The sequence below is a fragment of the Plodia interpunctella genome, chromosome 2 (assembly GCF_027563975.2).
Source record: "Plodia interpunctella isolate USDA-ARS_2022_Savannah chromosome 2, ilPloInte3.2, whole genome shotgun sequence".
In the NCBI taxonomy this organism is placed as follows: domain Eukaryota; kingdom Metazoa; phylum Arthropoda; class Insecta; order Lepidoptera; family Pyralidae; genus Plodia; species Plodia interpunctella.
In genome coordinates, this window is record NC_071295.1 from 11,423,719 (window position 1) to 11,448,104 (window position 24,386).

General features: G+C 34.4%; 1 protein-coding gene across 2 annotated transcripts in view; it reads left to right on the forward strand.

Moving 5' to 3' along the window:
• The first annotated feature begins 1,123 nt into the window (after positions 1–1,123).
• The window catches only part of HisT (Histamine transporter), a 52,024-nt gene continuing 28,761 nt past the window's right edge, over positions 1,124–24,386 (forward strand). The window contains exons 1-2 of one of the 2 annotated variants that reach the window (XM_053756288.2): positions 1,124–1,264; positions 3,082–3,849. In XM_053756288.2, the coding sequence (XP_053612263.1) occupies positions 3,496–3,849 (354 nt within the window). In that variant the 5' untranslated portion in view covers positions 1,124–1,264; positions 3,082–3,495. Of the gene's footprint in view, positions 1,265–3,081; positions 3,850–19,208; positions 19,734–24,386 lie in introns of those variants that run through there. The other variant, XM_053756306.2, reaches the window with a different exon arrangement.

Consider the following 24,386-nt stretch of genomic DNA (forward strand, 5'->3'; position numbering starts at 1 on the left):
ACGAAACCGGAAATAATTATGTCCTCTACATATTTCCGGTTGCGTTCGGAGCAATGAGAAAAAAACTTAATTAATAAGTCCTAGCCCTGCCCTTTCTTAAGGATGAATATAAAGGATGGGCCATGAACCTTCGCGGGCTCTATGGGGATTGGTGGGTTTCAACGACTGCTACTTTTCCATTTTCCAAAGCACGAAAAATTTTTAGAGATTGCGTCTTGTTATTTGCCCAATGTTCTATCGACGATTATGGATGCTCATATTGCACCTATTATAACAAGCAATAATTTTACCGCAATCGTTCAGATAGGGAAGTCCCTTAAAGGCAGTGAACCTTCTGATTTTCCTGTTTCACAAATTCCTATCAGACCAAACAAGACCCAAGCAAAGCTATTTATAAATCTGTTCTCGCTACAAGATAATTTACAGCGATTGTTTCAATTTATAATAACATTGCTCATTGCTCCCGAGCTTGGACACGTGACAACTATCTTGAAGAGGGAAGTAATGGCGCGAAAAGATTATACCTTTACATTTTAGGTACTGGCAATGATTCTTTAGGACTGAGAGTATGTTAAAGTCTACATTATATATATATTTTTTAATATGCTTGTAAAGGTTGTGACGTGACTTAAGAGTCACGTTAGAAATCAACAGTTTTTTTAAGTCGAAGTTTTCCAACACCTGAAGCAAATGGTGGTCTATGAAAACAGTAGTTTTCAACTGATACGGTAGACTTGAACTTGATACTGAACTTACGGTACTTAATTAGTTCAGTACGGTAGTACTGAACTTGATACGGTAGGAATCGTACTTGTACCAAATGAGTTTGTGTACCAATCTGACTCATGTATAGTATACAAATATCTCAAAATCTCAAATGAGTTTGTGTACGTTTGCGTCTTCAATAATCTACACGTCTACTTAACACTCATATGAGTGTCATTATAAGATATGTGTTGTGTTTTGTATTTAATTTTATTATGCGCGGGATTCAATTTATTAGTATAGGGATTTAAAAACCACCGTTATCGGTGCTTATCAGTTGAATATGGTTCATAAAATTTCCTTTCTGCATTTATCATTCACTAATTGGTGATGTATTCAAGGAGGTTCTTGACTCCGTTCAGTCTTTGTACTGTGTTTTACTAATACAGTCGCCCATTGATTTCTGAGATTCGTTCCGTTATAGTAATAGCCTTTTGTGTTGTGATTTTATTGGCGCATCGGATTTCTCGAAGGCACAGAGTTGGGATTTTATCATAGAGTGAGTTTTATTTGATTTACTTAGGGCAGAAGATTTTTTTAACTACAGATACAAGCCATCTCCTGGAGCGTCACTATATTGGAAATACCTTGTTTTCCAGAAATAATGTAGTGAAATAATTTTGGAAATCAACAAATAAACTAACTTAAAAACACTTTCTCTTTTACATTTTAGTTTTGTTAAATTAGTGTCGATAGTGTACATAAATCAGAACCTTGGCTAAGTAATAACTTTAATTATATCACAAATATATTAACTATTTTATCAAAATGTGTGACTTAGAAATAAATTCATGACGGACGAAACCATGGGGCTTACAATGCATACGAAACATAAAACCTCATTGCATCCACGCGTTCTCTTCTTTACATGATGCATACACGATATAGAAAAAAGAGACAGCTTGTGGACGTTAGTAACGTGCTACATGTTTGGTAGGTATGTGGTAGGCCTTCATGTTTATCATCCACTCACGTTGTCGCTCTGATATGCGCACTCTTGAACAAGCATTGCTTTACTTACCTACTCTATGCCATCACAGTTTATTGGTTTATAGGTGGTTCTTCTTGCAGGTCAGTGTACAAGTGTTGTTTCTTTTGTCTGGTTGTCAATAATTGTTTGGATATCGTAATACCCATCTTCTCATTTACAATCATTAGTTCAATTTCCACTCCATGATGAGGTAATTCTAATCCTAATGTTCAATTTTTTTTTTCTAAGCAAAAAAAAAAAAGGAAAATTTTATGTAAAATTGAATGGGAAGTCCATATGTTCACTAACTAGCATAGATTGTATCTCACAACAAAACTGCTAAGTCGATTTTGATGAAATTTGAAAATATTCGATTGCAAATTCGTCCAATGTTAAAGCAACCGTGGTTGAAGCTGCAGACAACAGAAAACATAAAAACATAAAATTTATAATTTCCATATTATGTGCGAAATTTTAACAGTTTCTGCTATTGGTTTCTTTGTATACCTTGTCTATTGCGATCGTCGTCGAAACATGCTGCTAAGAAATTGGCTATAAAAAGATAAAACACTTTGTAAGGATATTACTGACTCCGAAATTTTATGTGTCAAAAAAACTGAACTCAATAAACATTGATAAATTAAATTTTTAAACTGCTACACAGTCATTAGTGTAGGTATTACTACAAACTTATACGACCGATTACCTTATCTGGCTTGTGGGTACAAACGTGATATTTACGTTGACGACATTCGGTGAGATTTTTGAGCAATTAAGTATATATTTAACAAGAGTCTGCGCCGCAAAAAAGTCCCTAGACGCAGCGCTACAGTAGTTGACAAAAATAACGTGGCCGATATTCTTGGAAGTATTATATTTTATAATGGTAATTTATAGATATAGTTACCTGTAATAGATCATAGATTTGACTGATCCGCACTAATATAACAAACTAATGGTGAACACGCTAAGAACTATAACTACGAGTCCCTTGTCCTAATAGAAAAATTATTTACGTGTAATCTTTGTAAGGAAGATAATATAAAATTAGCAGAACATTTTCTCCCATAACCTGAATTCTACTCTTAACTCTAACCTATTGATTTACAGCCCTGTAATGTAAATTTTATACAGCTACTATAGCAACTAGATAACATTTATTTATTGCATGTTATAAAGCTAATGCATAAACCTAAGTGCAAGTTTGAAGAAATAGAAATGATACAACATTGGTAAATTAAATCAAATAGCTACATATAGAACAGATTGTCCATAACATTATATCGATGTCCAAAACAACATCCTACCTGTCACAATTATTAAAATAATTACTTTTATTGTTACAGATAAATCCGCGGCCGTCTGTTGGACTCTCAACATTATCAGACAATAATCTTGTGTAGATTAACGACGAAATACAAGAAACAGACATAAGATTGTTAGGCCTAACTCTGTGATAACGTTCTGTCTTAGCAACTATATTATAAATCGTCGCGTGTAGTGATATATCAATAGTGTGTTTTGAATATTTTTATTCAACAGACGACTGAATGTTTATGTACAATAATTTAAATGTCCTAGTGAGTCTGAAGCGAGCTGTTGCATGCATAGACTGTGAAAACTCGAGTGTTCATGATATTTTAAGTGATTGTGATATATACGATGAACATTAGCACTATTTAGATTTAATGACTAATTAGTGAAATAATTAAATAGAAAAAAGTGATTTTAGATCTTTCAAAAACGAGACAATCGTAAAAATGACTGCTGGAAAACAACAAAACGGTCTAATCAATCCGTCTGAACCTACTCAACTATATTATCAGAAAGATGATTCCAATATTATTACAGGAAGTGTCATGGATGGCGTGACAATAGAATCAGAAGACAGAATTTCTCGATACAACGTGACAAAATATAGATACTTTATACTGGCATTGTTCGTGATATACTCCGCGTCTAATTCCATGCAGTGGACACAGTATGCTATTATATCAGACATAGTTACTAATTATTACGGTGTGTCAAGTAATTTAGTGTCCTGGACTTCTATGGTGTACATGGTGACATATGTGCCTTTAATATTTCCTGGAAGCTGGCTCCTCGATAAAGTGGTAAGTTATATTATAGTCTTTATATTAATTTTAAATCCCCGACGCAAAAAGAGGGGTGTTATAAGTTTAAGCGCTAAGTGTGTCTGTCTGTGTACGTGGCACCGTAGCCCATCAACGGGTGAACTGATTTGGATGCGGTTTTTTCGGATCAAAATCGGTTCAGCCGTAAAGTTGCAGCGAAATTAATATTGAAAGTCGAGGGTTTTTTTAATTTGTGTGTATATTATATTTATTTATTTTCATTTTTTAATTATTTTTTCATACGATTATGTAGGTACTTATATAATTTTAGTTACATGTTTATTGTAATTTATGATATAAGTAGTCACGTAATTTACAATCATTAAGCGTATACTTAAGTACCTAATACGGTTATACCTAAGTCTGTGAGTTTTATACTATATCTTTATCGGTAATTTATTGTGGATTTTATTGTATTATGATTTGCAATGACATATACTTATTGATATTAAAAGTATAAGCAATAATTTAGACATTTAAAACCTAAAAGATTTTAATATTGATATAATATCTAATAACTTGCGTAATAACTTAAGACAGAAGGTCCCTTAAGTAGGGACTAAATAAATTAATCGACTTGGTAACATGGATCTCGCAACTTTTTACGGTAGGAAAACTGAGCTGCGAGACTTGGGATTTTTACGGCATGTTTTTGATGGCATCATATATTACCAGACTGGATCTGTATTATGATATAGAGGTACTTACTAGCAATGACTTTCTCATCAATTAAAAATTAACCAAAGGCGCTAATTACTATGAGGAATACGATTGCAAATAAAATATTTAATGAGCAGGTGTTTTACATAGACTAGCTACGGACACAGACCTTGGCTTAATTACTGGAAGCTGCAGTGATATCTCAAACACAACGCGGCCATTTTGTCCAGACCTCTGACGATGTTGATCCTTCTAATTATTAGAGCTTACGGTGGGGAATCATCTGTAGCTACAATGCTTATATTTTGTAATTTAAAGGAGAGTGATAAATGCGGTAATGATTCTATAAAACATCAATTATATAATAGAAAGATATAATTTAGATTTCGTGTAGAAATACGAGTATTCGTTTTAAAATTCAGGTTACTTTGACTGTGATTATATGACTAAAATTACTAGTTGTCTTTAAGGCTAAATGGTCTGCGAGTTGTAGCTTTGTGAAGTTCTTCTATTTAAACTTCATTGCACAAAATAAAAACTAATAAATGCCATTATACATTCCATGCTAGTCAAATATGTGGACCAAACAGAATATGTAGGTACTCTGCTTTAACCTAAGCTTTTGATATTTTGGTATGGCTAGAACAGTTACTTTGAATTTCATCAAGGTAGATACTTAGTTGTAAATACAAAACCTAAATGACGTAAACTATCTGTTATCGTCTAACACCTTATTTACCTTTTTATATATGTACTTTTAACATGTGTTCTTTGTACACTAAACATATTACAAACAAACAAACAATTGTCAAATAAAACTCATCAAAAGTAGAGTCAGATCAGTGAGAATGAGACCTTATACGAACTAAAGGCCGAGCTCGCTGGTCGGAAGACAAGATGGATGGGATTTAGGCGTTACAATCAATAAGGGGTGAAATGTAGCCGGCGATAATTGACCCGTGGGACATTGGGAATTGCCCCCGGAAATACAACGTAAAAGCTGTAGTGTAACTGTAAACAAGCTTAGTGAAAACAACGTTAGAATTAAATAAATAAATATAAATATATTAGGACAAATCACACAGATCGAGCTAGCCCCAAAGTAAGTTCGAGACTTGTGTTATGGGATACTAACTCAACGATACTATATTTTATAACAAATACATATATAGATAAACATCCAAGATCCGGGCCAATCAGAAAAAGATCATTTTCCATCTTGACCCGACCGGGGATTGAACCCGGGTTCAGTGGCAAGAACTTTACCACTGCGCCACTGAGGTCGTCAATTGATTCAGTGCTTGTGTAATGCACGTATAATTTCTCACTGAAATAAGCCTAAATGCTTAAAAATTGTTTTACTACACTGTACCTATAGCATGGAAAAATTATCAAACCCATTCATTAGACATTTTTCCGTCCTGTCTTATTAAACAAATAGGACGGTAAATTTATCTGAGTATATTTCTTTACATATTACATTACATATGAGCAGTTGCAGTTTTATTAAATGTCAAGGTAAATAATGAAAGCCAATGTGTGAGAACCTATTTATGCAAAATTTGAAATCGCTGTCGTCTTCGGTCACAAAGTTTTCCACTATGCGAAGTTAAGCATGAAGTGGAGAATCTTCGTAACTCCATCGAGTGGTTAACTTGTTAGCCAGTTTCCGTCGGCATTCACTTTATAACTTACTCGCTTAGTTGCAAGTTACCCATCGCTTTTGGTTCAGTGGTGTATGTATCAATCTGGAGGTAAAGGATTCAGATCCACGGGGAAGCATTCCTCCAATTACTTCTTAAAGTTTATGCAAAGGTCCATAATCCACAATAATTTTATCTGTGGCCAAATTATTTAGCCTCATATGTACCTTACCTTTCGGTGTATTTAAAGCACCTGAGCACTCAGGTGCTTTAAATACACTGAAAAGTAGGCTGACAGTGTTTTTTTTGCTAGTTAGACAGGTGGTTTAAATAGAAAATTATCCACAATATTGTTAAAGTATAACAGCGCAAGATACTCTAAGATTGGTGTGGGTGTGTGTTAGCGATTTTTCTTCATAGCTGCTGTTTGTTCTATTCGCCATATGGCGGTCGTCAATTTTGTCTTTCTATTACAGTGCCTTTACTTCACAGTCTTCTTCTATTGCTTAGAAGAATTCCTATAGGGACCGCTTGACCTTTCTGTTCAACTTATCGCCATTTAAGTAGATGTAATTACGCTATTCTATTTATATACTTGATTAAGACTAAATGTAGATAAACCGTGTCGTTCCGCCCCCATGAGAGGAATATCCTTCCCCTGTGTTTGTCTGTCTCTATGTACGATAAACTCAAAAACTACCGGACGGATTTTTATAAGGTTTTCATCAATATGATTCCCGGGGAAGGTCGAGTCAGCCCGGGACGAGGCTGCTACTTTAAACATAGTGTTTTTCCTAAAAGATTTAAGACAAACATTATTTGTCTATCTGTATCATAAGAGATTTATGACATCAAACATACTAAATATGTTCCCGCACTTTTCCTCCCTAAAACATTTGAGAACAAGTGGCCAAATAACAGTTGCTTATACACTTTAGTTTTGTAATTTTATTCCATTAAATGTAAATTTTTTTTTTTTTTTTTTTTATTTTATTTTAAGAAAACCAACAGCGTTACAGAGTAATAATTTACAATAATATTATACAATGCTAAGGCCAATAACAGGTTTCCCTTTCTATGCAGTAATTACAACTGTCGACAATTGGATTATTACAAAAAATGTAATGAAACAAAAAAAAAAAATACAGGTAAGTATTAAAAAAAAAAAAAAAATGTTAATCGCTGACTTGTGTGGTTGAAACTAGGTTAAATGTTAAATTATATTTAGGTATATTGTAGGACAATGAACTCATATTACTTAAGATAAGAAGAAAGTTATAATTTTACGTTTAAATGTAGCTTTGGAATTAGAGAAAAGATCTATTTCATTGAATTGTTTATTGTACGTATGCATTAACCGTGCTGTAATCATGTTTTTAGCATAATTGGTGTGATAGACTGGTACAGCGAACAGAGCTGTGCGACGACGCGTGCGAGTAGAAGGTATGCGATAGCGAATTTCGGCAACCAGATCGGGGCAATCGACCCTACTGTTAACTATGTCGTATAATAGACACATGTCTGCAACTGTGCGACGCTGCGCTAAAGTCAACAGATTATGGGCTAGACAACTATTCTCATATGGTTCTGATGGCCTGCGAGCCCGATAATTAAGATTCTTAATGAAGATTTTTTGTATACGTTCCAATTTATCAATATAGGTAATATAGTTAGGTGACCAGACAGGACAAGCGTATTCTAATGTACTTCTTACAAATGAATAATAAATTATTTTTATAGAAGATAATTTCGAAAAAGGTTTGCATATGCGTAAAATGAAGCCAAGATTTTTATAGGCTTTATTTTTACAGTGTTCGATGTGCTCAGATAATTGCATCTTGTCGTCGAAATGTACTCCCAAGTCTCGCACTAGCTTCGTTCTCTCTATGGCAATACTGTCAAAATTATAATTATAAATTATGGGGTTAGGTTTACGGGATAGAGTAATACATTGGCATTTTTTTATATTTATAGATAATCTATTATTATTATAATATGTAAGGAGACAATTTAAATCATTTTGCATTTGTTGACAATCTATTTCTGAGGTTACTTTACAAAAAATTTTTGTGTCGTCAGCATACATGAGGTATTTGGTAGATTGAAAGCAACTGCCTATGTCATACAAATACGCATTATAGAATAACGGGCCCAAATGTGAGCCTTGAGGTACTCCTGTGGGAATAGAAACAAAGTTAGAACGATAGCCACCGAGGACGACAGCCTGCGAACGGTTTGCCAGATATGACTGCACCCAACGAAGCAAGCTCCCGTGGATTCCCAATCGATTCAATTTATCCAATAAAATCAGATGGTCTACACGGTCGAAGGCTTTCTCCATATCCGTGTAGACAACATCGACCTGACCACCACCATCCATACTTTTCAAGACAAAATTTGTAAAACAACTAAGATTAGTAGTTGTGGATCTTTTTTTTAAAAATCCGTGTTGAGAATCCGGTAATGCCTGAGATATTGTTTGGTATATGGCGTCGTATACAATCTTTTCAAGCATTTTAGCCAACGGATTGAGGATAGATATAGCCCGGTAATTTTCTATTTCCGCCCTGGAGCCCTTCTTGTGAACGGGCACAACGTGTGCCGATTTCCACAAAGCGGGAAAGGTACCTTCGTTTAGAGAACGGTTGAAAATTATCGCAATAGGCAAAGCCAGAGATTGAGCACAGTGCCGCCAGAAGAAAGGAGGGATTCCGTCACTTCCAGACCCTTTATTAACGTCCAGATGTTGCAAAAGATTCAAGACAGTTTCGGTTGTCACTTGCACTTTAGATATGATATTGTTACACTCCATGCTCTCCACAGTTGGACCAGCAACGGTAGAAGGTTCACCAAAAACACCTTTAAAAAAGTCATTAAAAGCATTGCAAATGCTTTCACCAGTGGAGTGTTCAATACCTTGTAGTCTTAAACTTTTAGGATAACCGGATCCGCCACGAATTGCCTTAGTGTATGACCAAAATATTTTAGGGTTGGTTTTGAGGGTGTTTTCACAACTAGCCGTATATGTTTCGAAACATTGTTTTTGCACCCTATGCTCACGATCGCGTAGCAATGCAAATTCATCATAGTCTAACTTGTTTCCATATTTTTTCCATCTACGATGGGCTTTAGATTTTTCTTTAATAATTTTGATCAGAGCCGATGTGTACCAAACAGGATATGAACGTGTAGAATATTTTTTTAAAGGTATATAAATATCAATACAATTATTTAAAATACTATAGAATTCTGCAACAGCCTCATCTAGCGATTTATTCTGAAGCACGGCGCTCCAGTCTATATCCACGAGGAAATTATTAATGGACTCGTAATCAGCTTTCCTAAAATTACGGCGCGGATCGGAAGCTTCCTTCAAAGGGCGCAATTTAAGGTCTAAAATGTCTATGCTGAATGGTGGATGTGCCTTATCCTCCTTTACTAGGGGGACTGAACTACGTGAAACTATCAGTGGAAGGTTAGAGAAAACGAGATCAAGAGTATTACCCGCGAAGTTTTTCAAATAATTATACTGCGTCAGACCTAAAAATTGAAGCGTCTCGATTAACTCGATACCGGCGTCCTGTACTTCAATCGAACCTTTTCGCAAGAATATCGGTTTACTGTCGTTCCATGTAATGAAAGGTAAATTAAAATCACCAATCAAAAAAAAGTTGTCGTTAGGATAAGTCTCCATGTTAAACTTAACACTATCCGCAAATATCTTAATATCGGAAGGTAATCGATGCACTTCGGGAGGAATATACGCGGCACATATATGAAAATCTACCAACGCGGAACACGCGCAAGCCGGTACCGTCACCCACAGGAGTTCCGTGGCGGCAGGGGACGAAAATGCCTTGCGCGTAGCGCCTAGTGTTCGCCGCGTTAAAATAAATACTCCACCGCCTTTGTCTTTACCAGTGATAGTCGGATCGCGATCAAAACGGAAAACATCATATCTGTCGTCACAAAACTCGCCATCGAATATCCCCTCATGCAACCAAGTCTCCGTTATGATAATGATATCGTACTCACTGCACAAAATATTATTTTTAAGTTCTATCGTTTTAGTGCGTAACCCACGAACATTTTGATAAAAAACATTTAACGACTTAACAAACACAGTGTATAAAAAATCTACGTAGATTGCTATCGATGAATATTTTATTATTTAGTTGGACGTATTCACTGGCAAGTCCGAATGATTCGTGGGAACGACTGATTGAAACATTAGCTATGTAACAATAGTTCTCAATAAATAACGATTCATAATAAAACACAAAATAACAAGAGGTATATACTCGCAGGTATGTGGCAAGATACAAAATTACTTTGTCGTAAATTAAGGGGTAGTCCAGAAAAAAGTTTCTCGCGAGTGATACAGTACGTACAGTAAAAACAAGTGTGTCCAATTCAGAGCACTCAACTTTAATGAAGTAATGTATAACATGATGTTTACTAAGATAAATTAAAAAAGTGAAACTACAATATTTTGCATTGACTATAGGAAAATATATGTAAACAAAAAATAACTTTCTTTTTTTGCAATTTTTAACTATCCTGGTTTTTGTAAATGTTATGTAAATGTTGTATATGTATATAACTCGAAAAAGTGTAAAAAATAATTTAAATAGATAATCAAAACATAGTTCTATTGAAATAAAGGTAGAATACTCGGGTGTGAAGGAGCGCACCCTTATTCCGCGCGCGACGTTCTGAGGTATGCAAGTGCGATACGCAGAGGTGAGCTCGGCCAAAGAGTAATTTGAAAAAATAAGTATAGATACGACACATTTCAAAACACTGTCAGCGATCAATCTTACAAGATTACTAATAAAAATAGAAATATGCGACAAATTTTGAGACGTAAAGACACAAAACATTACCAAGAGTGAACATACTGATTTCATGACAGTTTGGAGATATCCTTTTCCGATCGTATTTGTATGGGCGGACACCCATCTGCTTTCCTTACAAATATTCTTCCCTGCTTTGTCCAGACATACTGAAAATTTTTAAGTTTTGCAACTTCCTTGCTTTTTTTTAATAACATTTTGTTCAAGTATGTGAGGTGTTCGTTGACGAAAACTGGCTTCACACTCCCAGGTATGTTTAGATTCTTAGTAGTGAGACGGTTTTTCCGAACTCCAGATATTATATTGTCTTTAATGAGACGTGACTTCATCCTAACGATTATATTTCTGGGGCGTCCCTGCACGCTGACTCTGGGTGTTACTCGGTTCGCCTCCTGAACGTCGTCAGGTGAAATTTCGACATCCGCATGAGAGGCCACCGCCAAGACCAAGTCTATAATACTCTCATTCTTAGTTTCAGGCACTCCAACAATTTCTAAGTTCATAAGGCGATCTTTTTGGTTCTTAGCATTAAGTTCAATCTGTAACTCATTATAGTTTTGAGTGATCTTCTCTAATTTGTCCTCGATGCTAGAAAAAGATTTATTCCTCTCAACAATGGAATCCACTTTTTTTTGAAGCTCTTCACATTGGTCAGTGTTGAACTGAACAGCAGTTTCCAGGGAAGTGACAAGATTTTTTGTTTCTCCATTCGCAGAGACTAAACTTTGGACAGTTTTTCTAAACTCGGTGTGTTCCTGTCGAATGCTGCTAACCTCTGTTCTTAGTTCCTGGAACCCGGAGTCCAAGTTAGCTTTAATATGAGAGATATCCTTTTGAATTTCAGTCTTCCAGCCTCTCATTTCAGCCGCAAAAGCATTAAATAACTCATAGAAGTCGTCTCCGTGTCTGCGTTTTCGATGTGTCACACTGCTATGATCAGCAAGGTTTGGGTCAGAACCGTAATATTTGGTGGGTGAGTGCAGCATTTTAGCCATATCGCTTCTGTATTTTTCTTAGTCTTTGATGCGGTTGTAAATTTTATTCTGTATAACTTGCCAATGCACTTTAGACTTTAACACACTTAGATTAAGATCAAATAATTAAAATTTTGCTTATTTTTTATTTTAAAAAGTCGACAGTAGTATACAGTACACGTCCGTACGCGACGAGGCGAACGAGCCGTTTGTATAAGTAAAAAGCCGTTTGTATAAGTATAAATATATCAAGTATTCCTTGTTAAATATTATACATGGAAAATAATGTCAGACAAATGTCCACCCCTAACAGCACCGCAGATGCGAACCCCTTTCATCGCGTTTTTCATCACATTTTCATACATTTCCTGCGTTATCTCAGTGACTGTGTCTTGAATATGTTGTTTTAATTGCTGAAGATTGTCCTTGAAGGTCACACATTCCTTTAGATAGCCCCACAAAAAAGTCAGGAGCTGTTAAATCAGGCGATCTTGGGGGTCAATCAATGTCACCGTTTCTCGATATCAATCGACCGGGAAACATTCTTTTTGATGTTTCTTAAAACGTTTTAATAATTATAACGCGTTGTTCCGTCGTAAAACGCTCCATAATAAATTTGCCGTATCTACACAAAGGAATTTTCATGCAAGAACTGTCATATTTACCGCCAAATACAAACAAAATGGCGGCAAAAAAAATATACCTCTAAGTTGGCCACTCTGTATTAATCGGCGCGCTTTGTGTAGTCCATCAATTGCGTTGCAATCGATATTCTAGGAGAGATTAACGGCTCCGGGTCGACATAACGCTGAATCAGGAGAGACTCATTATGCGAGGGTACCTGGAGGTAGTAATATAGAAGAGACAAACTGTAGTGATAGAGTTTACGACGATTTGTAAACGCGTGTATAATTTACTAGCCGTTGCTCGCAGAAAAAAATAGTATGTTACGCTGACATTAAACACTATCTTCATAGGAAAAATTCTGTTTTGATTTGAACGAATTAAATGCACTTTCACAATTATAAAATTAGAAAAGATAATTATAAGTTTGTTGTTTCATTTATATACTTCTAACTTACTGAACGCCTTGGGCAAATTTTAGTGGAGTCTCTTTATAATAAAGAAATGTAATAGCAGTTACTCTAAGTTCAAGACTTCATTATATAATATATCAATGATCAGCGAACTAAGTAAGAATCTAAGAAGAAACAAAGCTTGTATCATAAAATCAATGATAAACTAAGATTACCAAATGAAAGAAAACGGTTGAATATGCATTGATTGTATTTGTAACATGTAAAAAACAAAACCCTTTTTAAAGAAAGGTGAAGCATAGGATAGATCAGCCTAAATGCGTGGTGGTAAATTTAAAGCAGCGTTACCGATTATCGATAGGCCATCAATACGATCGATACGTAGCTATTTTAGAGCAATATAATACTATCGATTATATCGTGGCATGATGACAATTAGACTGTCGATAGTATCGATAGTCTAATCGTCATCACTGTTAAATACCGTCAAGGACATTATGAGAAAGAACATTTTGAGAAAAGGACATTTTCCGCCAAGACGTTCAATACTATCGATAGTTGACTATCGAGCGGAAAAATTAATTTAAAGTGAATTTAAAATAACGCACATTGGCAGGATAGGTGATTCGAAGTAAATGAGAAGTAAAGTTTTATGTCGCTGTTAAATACTTTAGTTCCCGGAACGTAAGGGTCCAAGTGATCCCTTTCCGCATTCAAAGTACGCGCCAAAGACAAATGGCGATCGTGACTGCCGTTAGGGCCATGTGGGCCTTTGCTTTATTTACTGAGCTAATTTCATTCATACTTTTATGTAATATTTACCCGTAAAAGAAGTTTTGTTAATTCCAAACAATTTGTTGCTATGTTCAATCAACCAGTATTTAACATACGTACCTATTTTAACACTAACCGTTAAAAAGTTACTTTTACAGGATCAAGTCTTTGAAATTAATATAAATGAAAATAAATATATAAATGAGAAATGTGTAGGATTTTTGTGAGATTCTCGTGAATTACGGTGCTACGGTAACAGCTTGCTTAGCATTCCAAAGTGAGTTTTTTCCCCCCCCAAAATTTCAACGAACGGAAGCAGTGTTTTAGAGCGCAGCGATCTAAATGATGTTGTATAAAACAAAGCTTCAAATAGGCAATATCAAAGTCAACTTTTCCAATATCAGCATCTTCTAATTAGGGGTTGGTTAGCAAGGTAACTGGGAAGGACCACGAGGGAAGACTGAATCAATACGAGAAAGTAATCAATTGTAACAAATGAAAATTGCACCCAACGTCGTACGAGGCGACTAAATGATACTTATAAAGTTTTTCTCTGCTAAAAGAAAACATTAGCATGTCAGAGAGGGTTGCGTAAAATCACAGCCAAATCTTCAAAAATTAAAGGGGTATTTTTACTTGGTGTTATTGAAAGATGTTCCTAAACGGACATATAAATTATATAAAAATATTGATATAAATATGGTATTTAAATAATACCTAGGTATTAATAAGATAAGCATATTTTTTTTCTATGGAAACGACGAATGGTTGGCAGTAAATATAACATTTATCGTAACTACCCTTATTAAATATTTTTAGAAAAGTCTGAGCAAATATTCTGTTTGAAAATTTTGCTACAATCTAACGAATCAATTTCATTATATCCTTACATAATATAAAAAAAAGTAGTGTCACGTTTGTTTGGTTGTCGTTGTTAAATTCGTTTTTTTGTTCGTCTGTTGTTAAATGTTCAATTTCGTTAAAATTAGGTAGGTAGGTAAACACAATTAGTGCTTACAAGATCAAAATGTCAAAATTTGTTTTTTTTTTACGAAGTATATCGTCTTACTGTCGTAACCTTTTCTATGTGGCTACAGTTCTCAATCTCGTCGTTGTAACCTACTGTTTAAAAATTCACACAATTACCTAGCTAGATCCTTGATCCTGTTATCAAATAAAATGGATGTTGCAATTGCAATCACAGATATCCCCGCCTGCATCAACTGTCACACAGACTGACAGACGAGAGGGGAGATAATATTAGACACGTTTGACTATTTATCTATGCCATCGGTGCGGAGTTTGGTACTTTTGCGCGCAAGACATTATCCGCAAAAGACACTTGCGCGCAATCACTTGCGCGCAAGAAAGGTGCGCGAAAGCACTTGCGCGTTAGAAACTTGCGCGCAAGACAAGAACTTGCTCGAAAGAAACTTGCGCGAAAGACTAAAAGGTTAAGGAATTAAGGCGTTGCGTTGCGTTGCGTTGCGTTGCGTTTTTTTTTAGCGCAAGTGTCCTGATACGATTGGATCAGCATCATGTATTGATTCTCTATTTTTTGGTGAAAGGGGTTAACACAGAAAGATAACAATTAGTGTAAGTAACTAAATACATTTCATAAAGTTGTTTTCAGTAATAAAATGCCTATCGGCAACTCTTTCACTGCTGGTACTGGAATTATTATATATCTGTGCTGCTGGATATAACTCTAGCTCCAATTTAATGTAACGAGAATTTTTGTATTAGGTACGTTAGGGTATGTTTGGTCACAATTTGAGGCGAGTCGTTGTATAAGCGTTCTTATTATTGGCCATTTCTAAACAAAACAATCAAATGGAAATAAAACACTAGCCACATTAAAAAATCTACCTCAAACCATTAAAATAGGAATTTACAGGAATCCCACCGCAAAAGTTTCGGAGTGGGAACGAACAAACAACTTTAATAATTAATCTCTGTTAGCGGACAAAGGGACAGCGGTATTTTGAAATTTGATGAATCTACATAGCTATAAAGTACAGTCATCAAAATCAAAATCAAAATCAAATCATTTATTCAGAAATTAGGCCTTCACAGGCACTTTTTCACGTCATATTCTAAATTAAATGATGTTTACCAAAGCTACAAACTACTAGCATTTCGGAACGACCACTGCTGAGAAGAAATGCCGAAAGAAACTCATTCAAACAGTGTTGGTCCCTATTATGCCAGAAGGGCTTACCATTTTTTAAATATAAATTTATGTATAATTTTTTATCAGTAATATAACATGTAAGTACACAATAAAGTACATGGTCAAAAGGTATACTGAAACATATTATGATTGTGATCAAGTGCTGATGAAAGGAAAATATATATACTTATATATATATATATGTATAATTAACCAAACAAAAAAAACTTTTAATAAATACATACTCGATCTCCATAATCTAACATAATAGATACCTATGTTACTTTCATCAACATCAGAAGTATAATTATATCACAATAAGCATCAACACAACTTCACCATAACCTTCTCTTATTTTAAGTAGGTAATCAATTATTAAGATGTCAATTTACAAAAGTTAGAGGCTTATAATTCTCATCCTTATAAATTAGGTATTACGTACAGTCCTCTGCCGCGTCTTTCTGTCTGTTCGCGATAAACTCATCTCGCATTGGATATTCATGCGGTTTTCACCAATAGTTAATGTGATTCCTGAGGAAGTTTTAGGTGTATATTTATTATGTTTTTACCCAAGAGAAGCCGGAACGGGCAACTAGTATAAAATGATTACTGTCTCATTTAGATAGAAAGAAAGAAAGAAAACATTTATTTGCCAAAAACATGAGTACAAATAAATTAGACTAGAATTAAATAGTCAAAATGAATTAGACCTACACGTTTTACCGAATATAGGTATGCAAATATAATTAAATAAAGAGGAGCATGCTATCCACTACAAATCCAAAACAAAAAAAGAATTATAATGTACTTATACTAGCCCTAAATTCTATCCGAGTCTATCATTAAAGAAATCATTTAAAGTATAATAACATTTATCGGTTAATAAAGACTTGAGGTGCTTTTTAAATAGATTTAAATTTAAGCTTTTATATTGATTTGGGATTTTGTTGTAAATTTTCGGTGCCATACATACTATGCTATTACCGAGTAAAGCAGTTTTTGATGGGTGCATGCATAATCGATATATATCTTGATGATTCCTCAATATATAGATATAATAGATTTATGACTAATTTGATTTTGACTACTGACTGCCTTTTTAACTCCTTAGGCCTCTATCGAATCTCGAATCTTAGTACAAGTTGAGAAGGAGGAAAACGTTTGTTTGAAACCAGTTTCGACCCGAGAATATAGGTAAGATAATACTTATTCTTTTAACACAAAAAAATAATATGTTTTCTGTTCTATTTGAAATAAATCGACATGTAGGGTTTGAACACGATTATTTGGGAATATTATACTGGTAATTACTAGGAATAAACCTGATATGGTTATTTCCTGAATCTTTTCTATTAGACTTAATCCGTCATAACTAATTCTTCATGCAATCGGATGTACCGAAACAATGATGTTTTGCGGTCTTGCATGCCTGTATTTATTTTTCCTAGATGCCAGAGTTGCCACGGTTGCTATATTGATTTTCAATTGTGATGTTTGTTCTAGTGGAGCATTTTTTTGTCCTTCTGTCCTCTGTTTTTATTTTACGCAAATTCTGCATAGGTAACTTCTGAACTGCAACCCAATTGTTATGGAAAGATGTGACTTGTTTGCGCAGTACACAACGTGTCGTTAATTATTCAAAATATGAAGGAATTGGTTACTACTTATACTAATTACTAAAGGGCAAAGCCAAAAAGTGCTGACTTGATGTCGTCAAAGAGGTTATGTATGGCAATGGCCTAATCAATGCCAAAATGGAGTGGAAGTGGAGAGGAAAATGTACAAATGCGACTATGCGCTTCGACGCTTTATAGCTGTGATAGCAACAAGGACAACGCTCAGACTTAATTTAATATTTTTGCATTTGAAAATTAAGTTTTCTATTGTAAAATGATATTTTCTCGGTTGTTTTTAGAGAAAAAAAAAACTATTTTTGGAGGAAAAATATCAAAGATTAAGTGTGTAAAATAAATTAAGGACGGCTTTTGCCCCGCAGATCTATATATCGCAAAAGATAGAAAAAACACTTCCCTGTTTACGATTGAATTGAGGTTTTGCATACGTAAACGTAAATCTGATAACTGGATTGACCTGGGAAAACCTATATCAGCACGATCGACAGATAATTGCTTGACCTCTAATATATCATAGTAATTAATTAGATTTTGTTGTAGTACGTACTGATTGTTTGTTAGTTTGTATTTCAATCAGTGACCACGTGTGAAGATTTTTGTTACGCAATTATCTAAAATCTATTCTATCTAAAATATATGATGATTTTTGGTACACGAGTAGAACTCACTTTACGTTCCGAATTTCCTACGGGAGCAGAAACCAGGGTTATAGCTAGTATAGTTTGTAGTATTTTTTATAGTGGATTAAAACGTAGCTTTTGTCGACTCCTACAAGACAAAGACAAAGTACCTAGTTGACGTGTGGTTCCGCCATATAATATGATAAGTAACTCAATATCCTCCTGTGGTTGTTGTACGAAGCTATTAAAAATTTGATTAGGTAACAATAGCATTTCTAAGGAGGATTGAATTCCAGTAGGTGGCCGGTTACACTTCTTTATTTCTAGCGTGTTAATTGCTAACACTGTCAGATACTTTTTACAATAAACCGGGCTTCGCGGCGTCACAGCCCCGAACCTTGTGTTCGGGCCAACTGGAACATGAGGTGTGAGAGATTACAAAACAAAGTAACTTAGTTAAATGCTCGTGCTATTTGTGTTTATATTGAAGAAGCATTTTCCTCAATAAAACATCGTTTAATTAATGGTAAAGCCTGGTAGAGGGTCATGTTTATAATCGCCCAGATTTTACATAAGGATTTTGCCTCTTAAGTAGGTATTTAGCTTCCATTGACACAAGTAATTTTTATCGTAATTATTTTAGTGTAGTGTGTCCACTTTTCTCATAGTTACTTAATCACATTGCCGAAACGGTCTATTTATACTTGGTATTTATAAATATCAGTATGATAATTAAATATCATTGATTTTAAATTTTCATGTTATCTTTGCCTTAGCATCTTAAAAGGCGATAATATTGTAACTGCAACAGAAACATGAGTTTAATTATACATCCGATGAGTTGACAAGGTGTAGCCAAGCGTAGACATTCAGTCTGGTCTACTATTCTTATCATTGTTATCAGAACGTCACTGGGGTGCGCAGGAAGTGTTCCATTCAGCCTCCGTCCGAGCTCCACACAGCAGCAGTCGGCGGCAGACGCCCGTACCATACACACGCCGAAACCGCGTGTTTCAAAAAACGCGCGCGCGCGAAAATTGACAATAATATTTTAAAATTAAGAATAGCTTCGAAAGCGTTAGATTGAAAAATAAATCAACTAGAATTTAGCTTAGGAATTATAGAACGTTGTGCCATAATTACGACAATAATAAAAAATAAGTTAGACATATTTACAATGGCCGAACAGAAAAATATGGAAGTATGTGGCAGCGTTATGGACGGTGTTGCAGAAAAGGGGAGCGTGTTGGAGTCTCCAACGAAAAAAGTACCAACAGAATACACTGTATATCCAATCAGATGGGTGGTTCTGATTATATTCGTGTTTTACTCCGCCTCAAACTCGATGCAATGGATCCAGTACAGCATCATCCAGGATGCGGTGGTGAAGTACTATGACGTCACGAGCAACACCGTCTACTGGACGTCTTTGATCTTCATGATCACGTACGTGCCGCTGATTTTCCCCGGCAGTTTCCTACTCGATAAAGTGGTGAGTCACTGGTTTTTGGAAGTATATAAGTAGTTAATTGAAACTTAGGTACCTTAATGAGAACATACCTGTGGTAGATGTAAAATTACGACATAATGTGTTATTGCTTTACAAATGTTTTCTCCATATCTTTCTACCTATATATGTAAATACTTAAGTACTTATATTTATGTGTTTATAAATGATGAGTGGAAAATTGGATTATTGTAGGTCCGGGGGTGTTGAAACTACGTGTATTTCCTCCAAGATGAAGGCACAGAGAGAGGGAGAAAACAATAGACAAAACAAGCCATAGATAATAAAAAAATACTAAACTTAAATGTTGATATTTCTAACATCGATGGAAAATTGCGCTGCAAATTTCCAAAACAATTATATAAATAAATAAATAAATATCACACATATTGACAAATTCTCCCGGTCCCGTGTGTGCAAATATATTTTTTAAAATAAAATATCAAAGTTATGACTTATCCCCTAAGTGTGCGCAACCAAAAATGAAGGAAGTATTTTATTCTTCATGTATCATAAATAATTTAACATCATAATCAGCGTCGGATAATTTTTTCCACATAAACAATGACGATTTGTTTTGAAAGATAAGTTTGTCGCTATTTATTTCGTAGTTATAGGTTCGTCACCCATCGTATACGCAAGTAATTAATTATAATTACTGAGAAATGTTTTAAAACATTTCCCATATAATTTTTCGAATTACTCGATACGATTTTGTATAGTAACAAGGTAATTTATGCACTTAAAAACTTATTAACACACAGACTAACAATTATCGGAGATGGTTTCGTAAAGCATTTCACCCTATCAAATTTCATTGTAATTTTGCCACTATTACCATTCATTAAAATAGTTCCATGCGGGCTAACGTATCGTGTAGTTGACTGTACATATATATGTTTTTTATTCATTTAAAATGTGTCTTCCATACTGGTCTGGTATAAAATGTGCTAGCTTCTCTATCTGCCCAGATTGTAAAAGTTAGAGAGATAGGACAATTAACTAGTGCTTCTCCTCATAAGCGATAGGCAAGCAACGTTCGTTATTCGTGCTAGCAGTGGAAGCGGAACAGACAGACTATCGCATTTGTAATATTTGTAATATGGATTCATTTGATCAAAACACTAGTCTTCTTCTTAGCGTTTCGATGGTAAACACTAAATTGTTGCGGCCCAAAAATTAGCCACCACAACAATAAACTAAATAAACAAACATTACAAAACACTACCTCATCCTTACATTATTCAGTATAAAACAAAGTTCTCTCCCGCGCCTGTCTGTCTATTTGCGTTAAACTCAAAAACTACTGCACAGATTTTCTTGCGGTTTCAACTGATAGATACTGTGATTCCTGAGGGAGGTTTAGGTGTATAATTTGTTATGTTTTACCCGAGCGAAGCCGGGAAAGGCCGGTAGTTTTAATTTAGACCTTGATTTTTTTTCTTTACTCTTGTCCTAACTATCCTATGTTTGTTAACTTCACGCTAAATGTACACAATCAATCTTCTTGAAATTTTCCATACATGTAGTTTGTAGTGTGAAGAAGAAGCCAAAATAAGTTCAGCGTGTTACGTGCTTAGAAGTTTAAGGGACGAGGTAGATACTGGGCAACTTAAATTAGTGTACTATGGATTGATAGAATCAAAATTACGATACAGCATACTTTTGTGGGGATGTAGTTATAATTATAATTTGCAAAAGGCTTTTATACTGCAAAAAAGAGCCATTAGAACAATAACTCGAATACACCAACAAGATTCTTGTAGAGAATATTTTATTAATCTCGGTATTTTGACTGTTCCTAGCCTGTACATTTTGGTCTTACTGTCGCATTTTGCAAAACATGTGCATGAATATGAGAACCAGGAACAAAGGTGTTTACGAGAAAGCACTCGAAGAAAGACTTTCCCAATACAAATAGTGCCACAGCTGTTGGTGGTAAAGCATAGCTCACATTACCAGGCAATTAGGTTTTTTAATAAACTCCCAATGGAACTGAAAGATTTACTTTACAGCAAAAATTTTTGTAAAATGTTAAAAATATAAAATGCTTTTATTCATTAGAAGATTACCTGACATAATTTTTTGTGATTCCTTAATATATATATTTTTTTTTTTTTTTTTTTTTTTTTTTTTTTTTTTTTTTTTTTTTTTTTTTTTTTTTTTTTTTTTTTTTTTTTTTGTAATTATTAACGGTATTTAATGTAAATAATGTATTTTTAATAATATTTCCACACAATGTATATTGTTTTTGAAATAAATGAATATGAATATGAATATGAAGAACATAGGGTACCTTTCATCACGGAAAAATAACTCCCGTGGGAAATTACGCAGAAGCCGCGGTCTAAAAGCTAGTTCTTAATGTGCAAACGTATGAAAAATAATCAGCTCGTACTATCCTGAAAGTGTTTGTGAGTAAATTCCCTATACCTCACGGTAATAGGTTTGTTTATCAGTCGTAAACAGGTAACCGGTATAGCAAGGTACAATCGAACACAAATTCACAGCAAATTCGTCCCAATTACCGCGGCATAAAGATCCCTCAAAGGTAACTTGACATGCTGTAATGTAGTTCAGTCTAGTTCAGGCGGCAATTTTATTGTTATTTCAGTAGGTACTCGGGAAACAAAATGATACAATTTCATTGCCAAGTTCGAAAATATAGAAAGAACTGAAAGGGATTGAAATAAATATCAACATAAGGTAAGGTAAGTTAATATAAGTAAATAACAACATAAAGGGTGAATTTCACGAGCGTTTGAGCGAGGCGTGTAGCGTTTCATTAGTGTCCGACATTTTTCGAATAAAGAATCAATGTTTTTTTAAATTAAACATTTGTTAAATTAACATTGTAACAGCACTTTACTTATTTATAAAATAGGGTAATTCAGTTGATTACTGTCTATTGTAAAATTTGATAAACACTAATGACAAGCCGCGGCGGTGTTCGAAACGCTCGTGAAATTCATCCAAGAGCGGACGGAAAAATTTATGGAAATCCGTTCCAAATTTAATAAATAAATTTCCACGGGAACTTGATTATTTTCTGAAAAATACTGCGATTTTAAATAATTGATGGAAGTTGTTGTATTGTATTATTATATCGTCCATCACCTCATCGCAGGTCGCCCGACACCTCCCTCGCTATAATATCTAGATAATATGTATCTAGGAAAAACTCTCTATGTAAAATGTGTTATAGGAAGCACTATTATCTTTATTTACTTTGTTATGTGTTTAATTAGTGAGTTGTTATGTTTGAATGATAGGTATTATAAATTCATTCAAGTCTTGGAAAAAATAAGGAAATGTCGTGATAAAAAAAGTGTATGTCTATTTTACAAAATAAATTATCAATATGAAATAGCTTTAATTATAATTCGTAATTGTAACATACATATGTTCAGTGGCAACGGGGATGGGTACATACCCATCCCCGTTGCCACTGAGGAATATGTAAGCAGGAATAGTCGGGAGCATAGTAAAACACGTCTGTTCACTACGGAATTTATTGCGGAGACGAGCACCTTCCAAAAATAACAATCTTAAATGCTAATTGTTACAGCTAATACATATGTTACAGTAATTAGGTTTCGTAAATTTATTTTATTTCTTTGCGTGTAATAAAAAAAAGTACAGTTTTTACTAAACTGAAAACGGCGGCCATCAATGTTCGTATACTCAACTGTGACTACATTGTCCAATTAAACAATTTTTGAGTTTTATTGCACAAAATGGAAATTGATTAAAATATGTGACAGTACTACTAGTTTGCGATTTAGTCCCTACCAAGCCGCAAACCTTAATTTGAAATGATAACGTTAGTGCCATTAAAAATAAATATATTTTATTAAAAAAACAATAAAACAGTTGTTTAGTCGACTATTAAAAATAATTTCGCATGACTACAACATGTAAAAATAAATATATTTTATTAAAAAAACAATAAAACAGTTGTTTAGTCGACTATTAAAAATAATTTTGCATGACTACAACATGTCCTTGAGACCCCCTCAAATTGCAGACAGATTGCGTCTTTATATTGGGGTACAAATAAAACTGGTTTAACTGGTGTGGTGCTGACATGGTAAAGTTGAACCGAAAAGTACAAACTTACCTAATTGCTATGGCCATAGATAATTTAATAGACACATTTATGTTAAAACCAAATCAAGCTTTTTATCTTCTCGATTTATCTATACTATTATTATAAAGAGGTAAGCGTTTGTGAGTTTGTGCGTTTGTATGTTTGAGGCGGGTAAACTCCGAAACTACCGAACTGATTTCAAAAATGATTTCACCATTAGAAAGGTACGTTATCCAAGATTGCTATAGGCTTTATTTTATCTAAAAATCCCACGGGAGTGTGCCGGTCGTATATAAATCTAAGGCTTATCCTATATACACCCAAGCATTTTTAAACACATTTTTTTGAAAAGGAGTAGTTTTCTTTCTATACAATTTTCTTTGTAATTAAAGAAATTTACAAGAAAATTTGTTACTAGTGCCAAAAACATAAGCTAAATTTTCTCTGAAATTGACCCACATTTGTTATCTTTCTTGATTGTAAACAATACCTACTGAAGTGTTATCAGGCAATTACAGCGATCGATAATGAAGAAATTCCGATTGTTG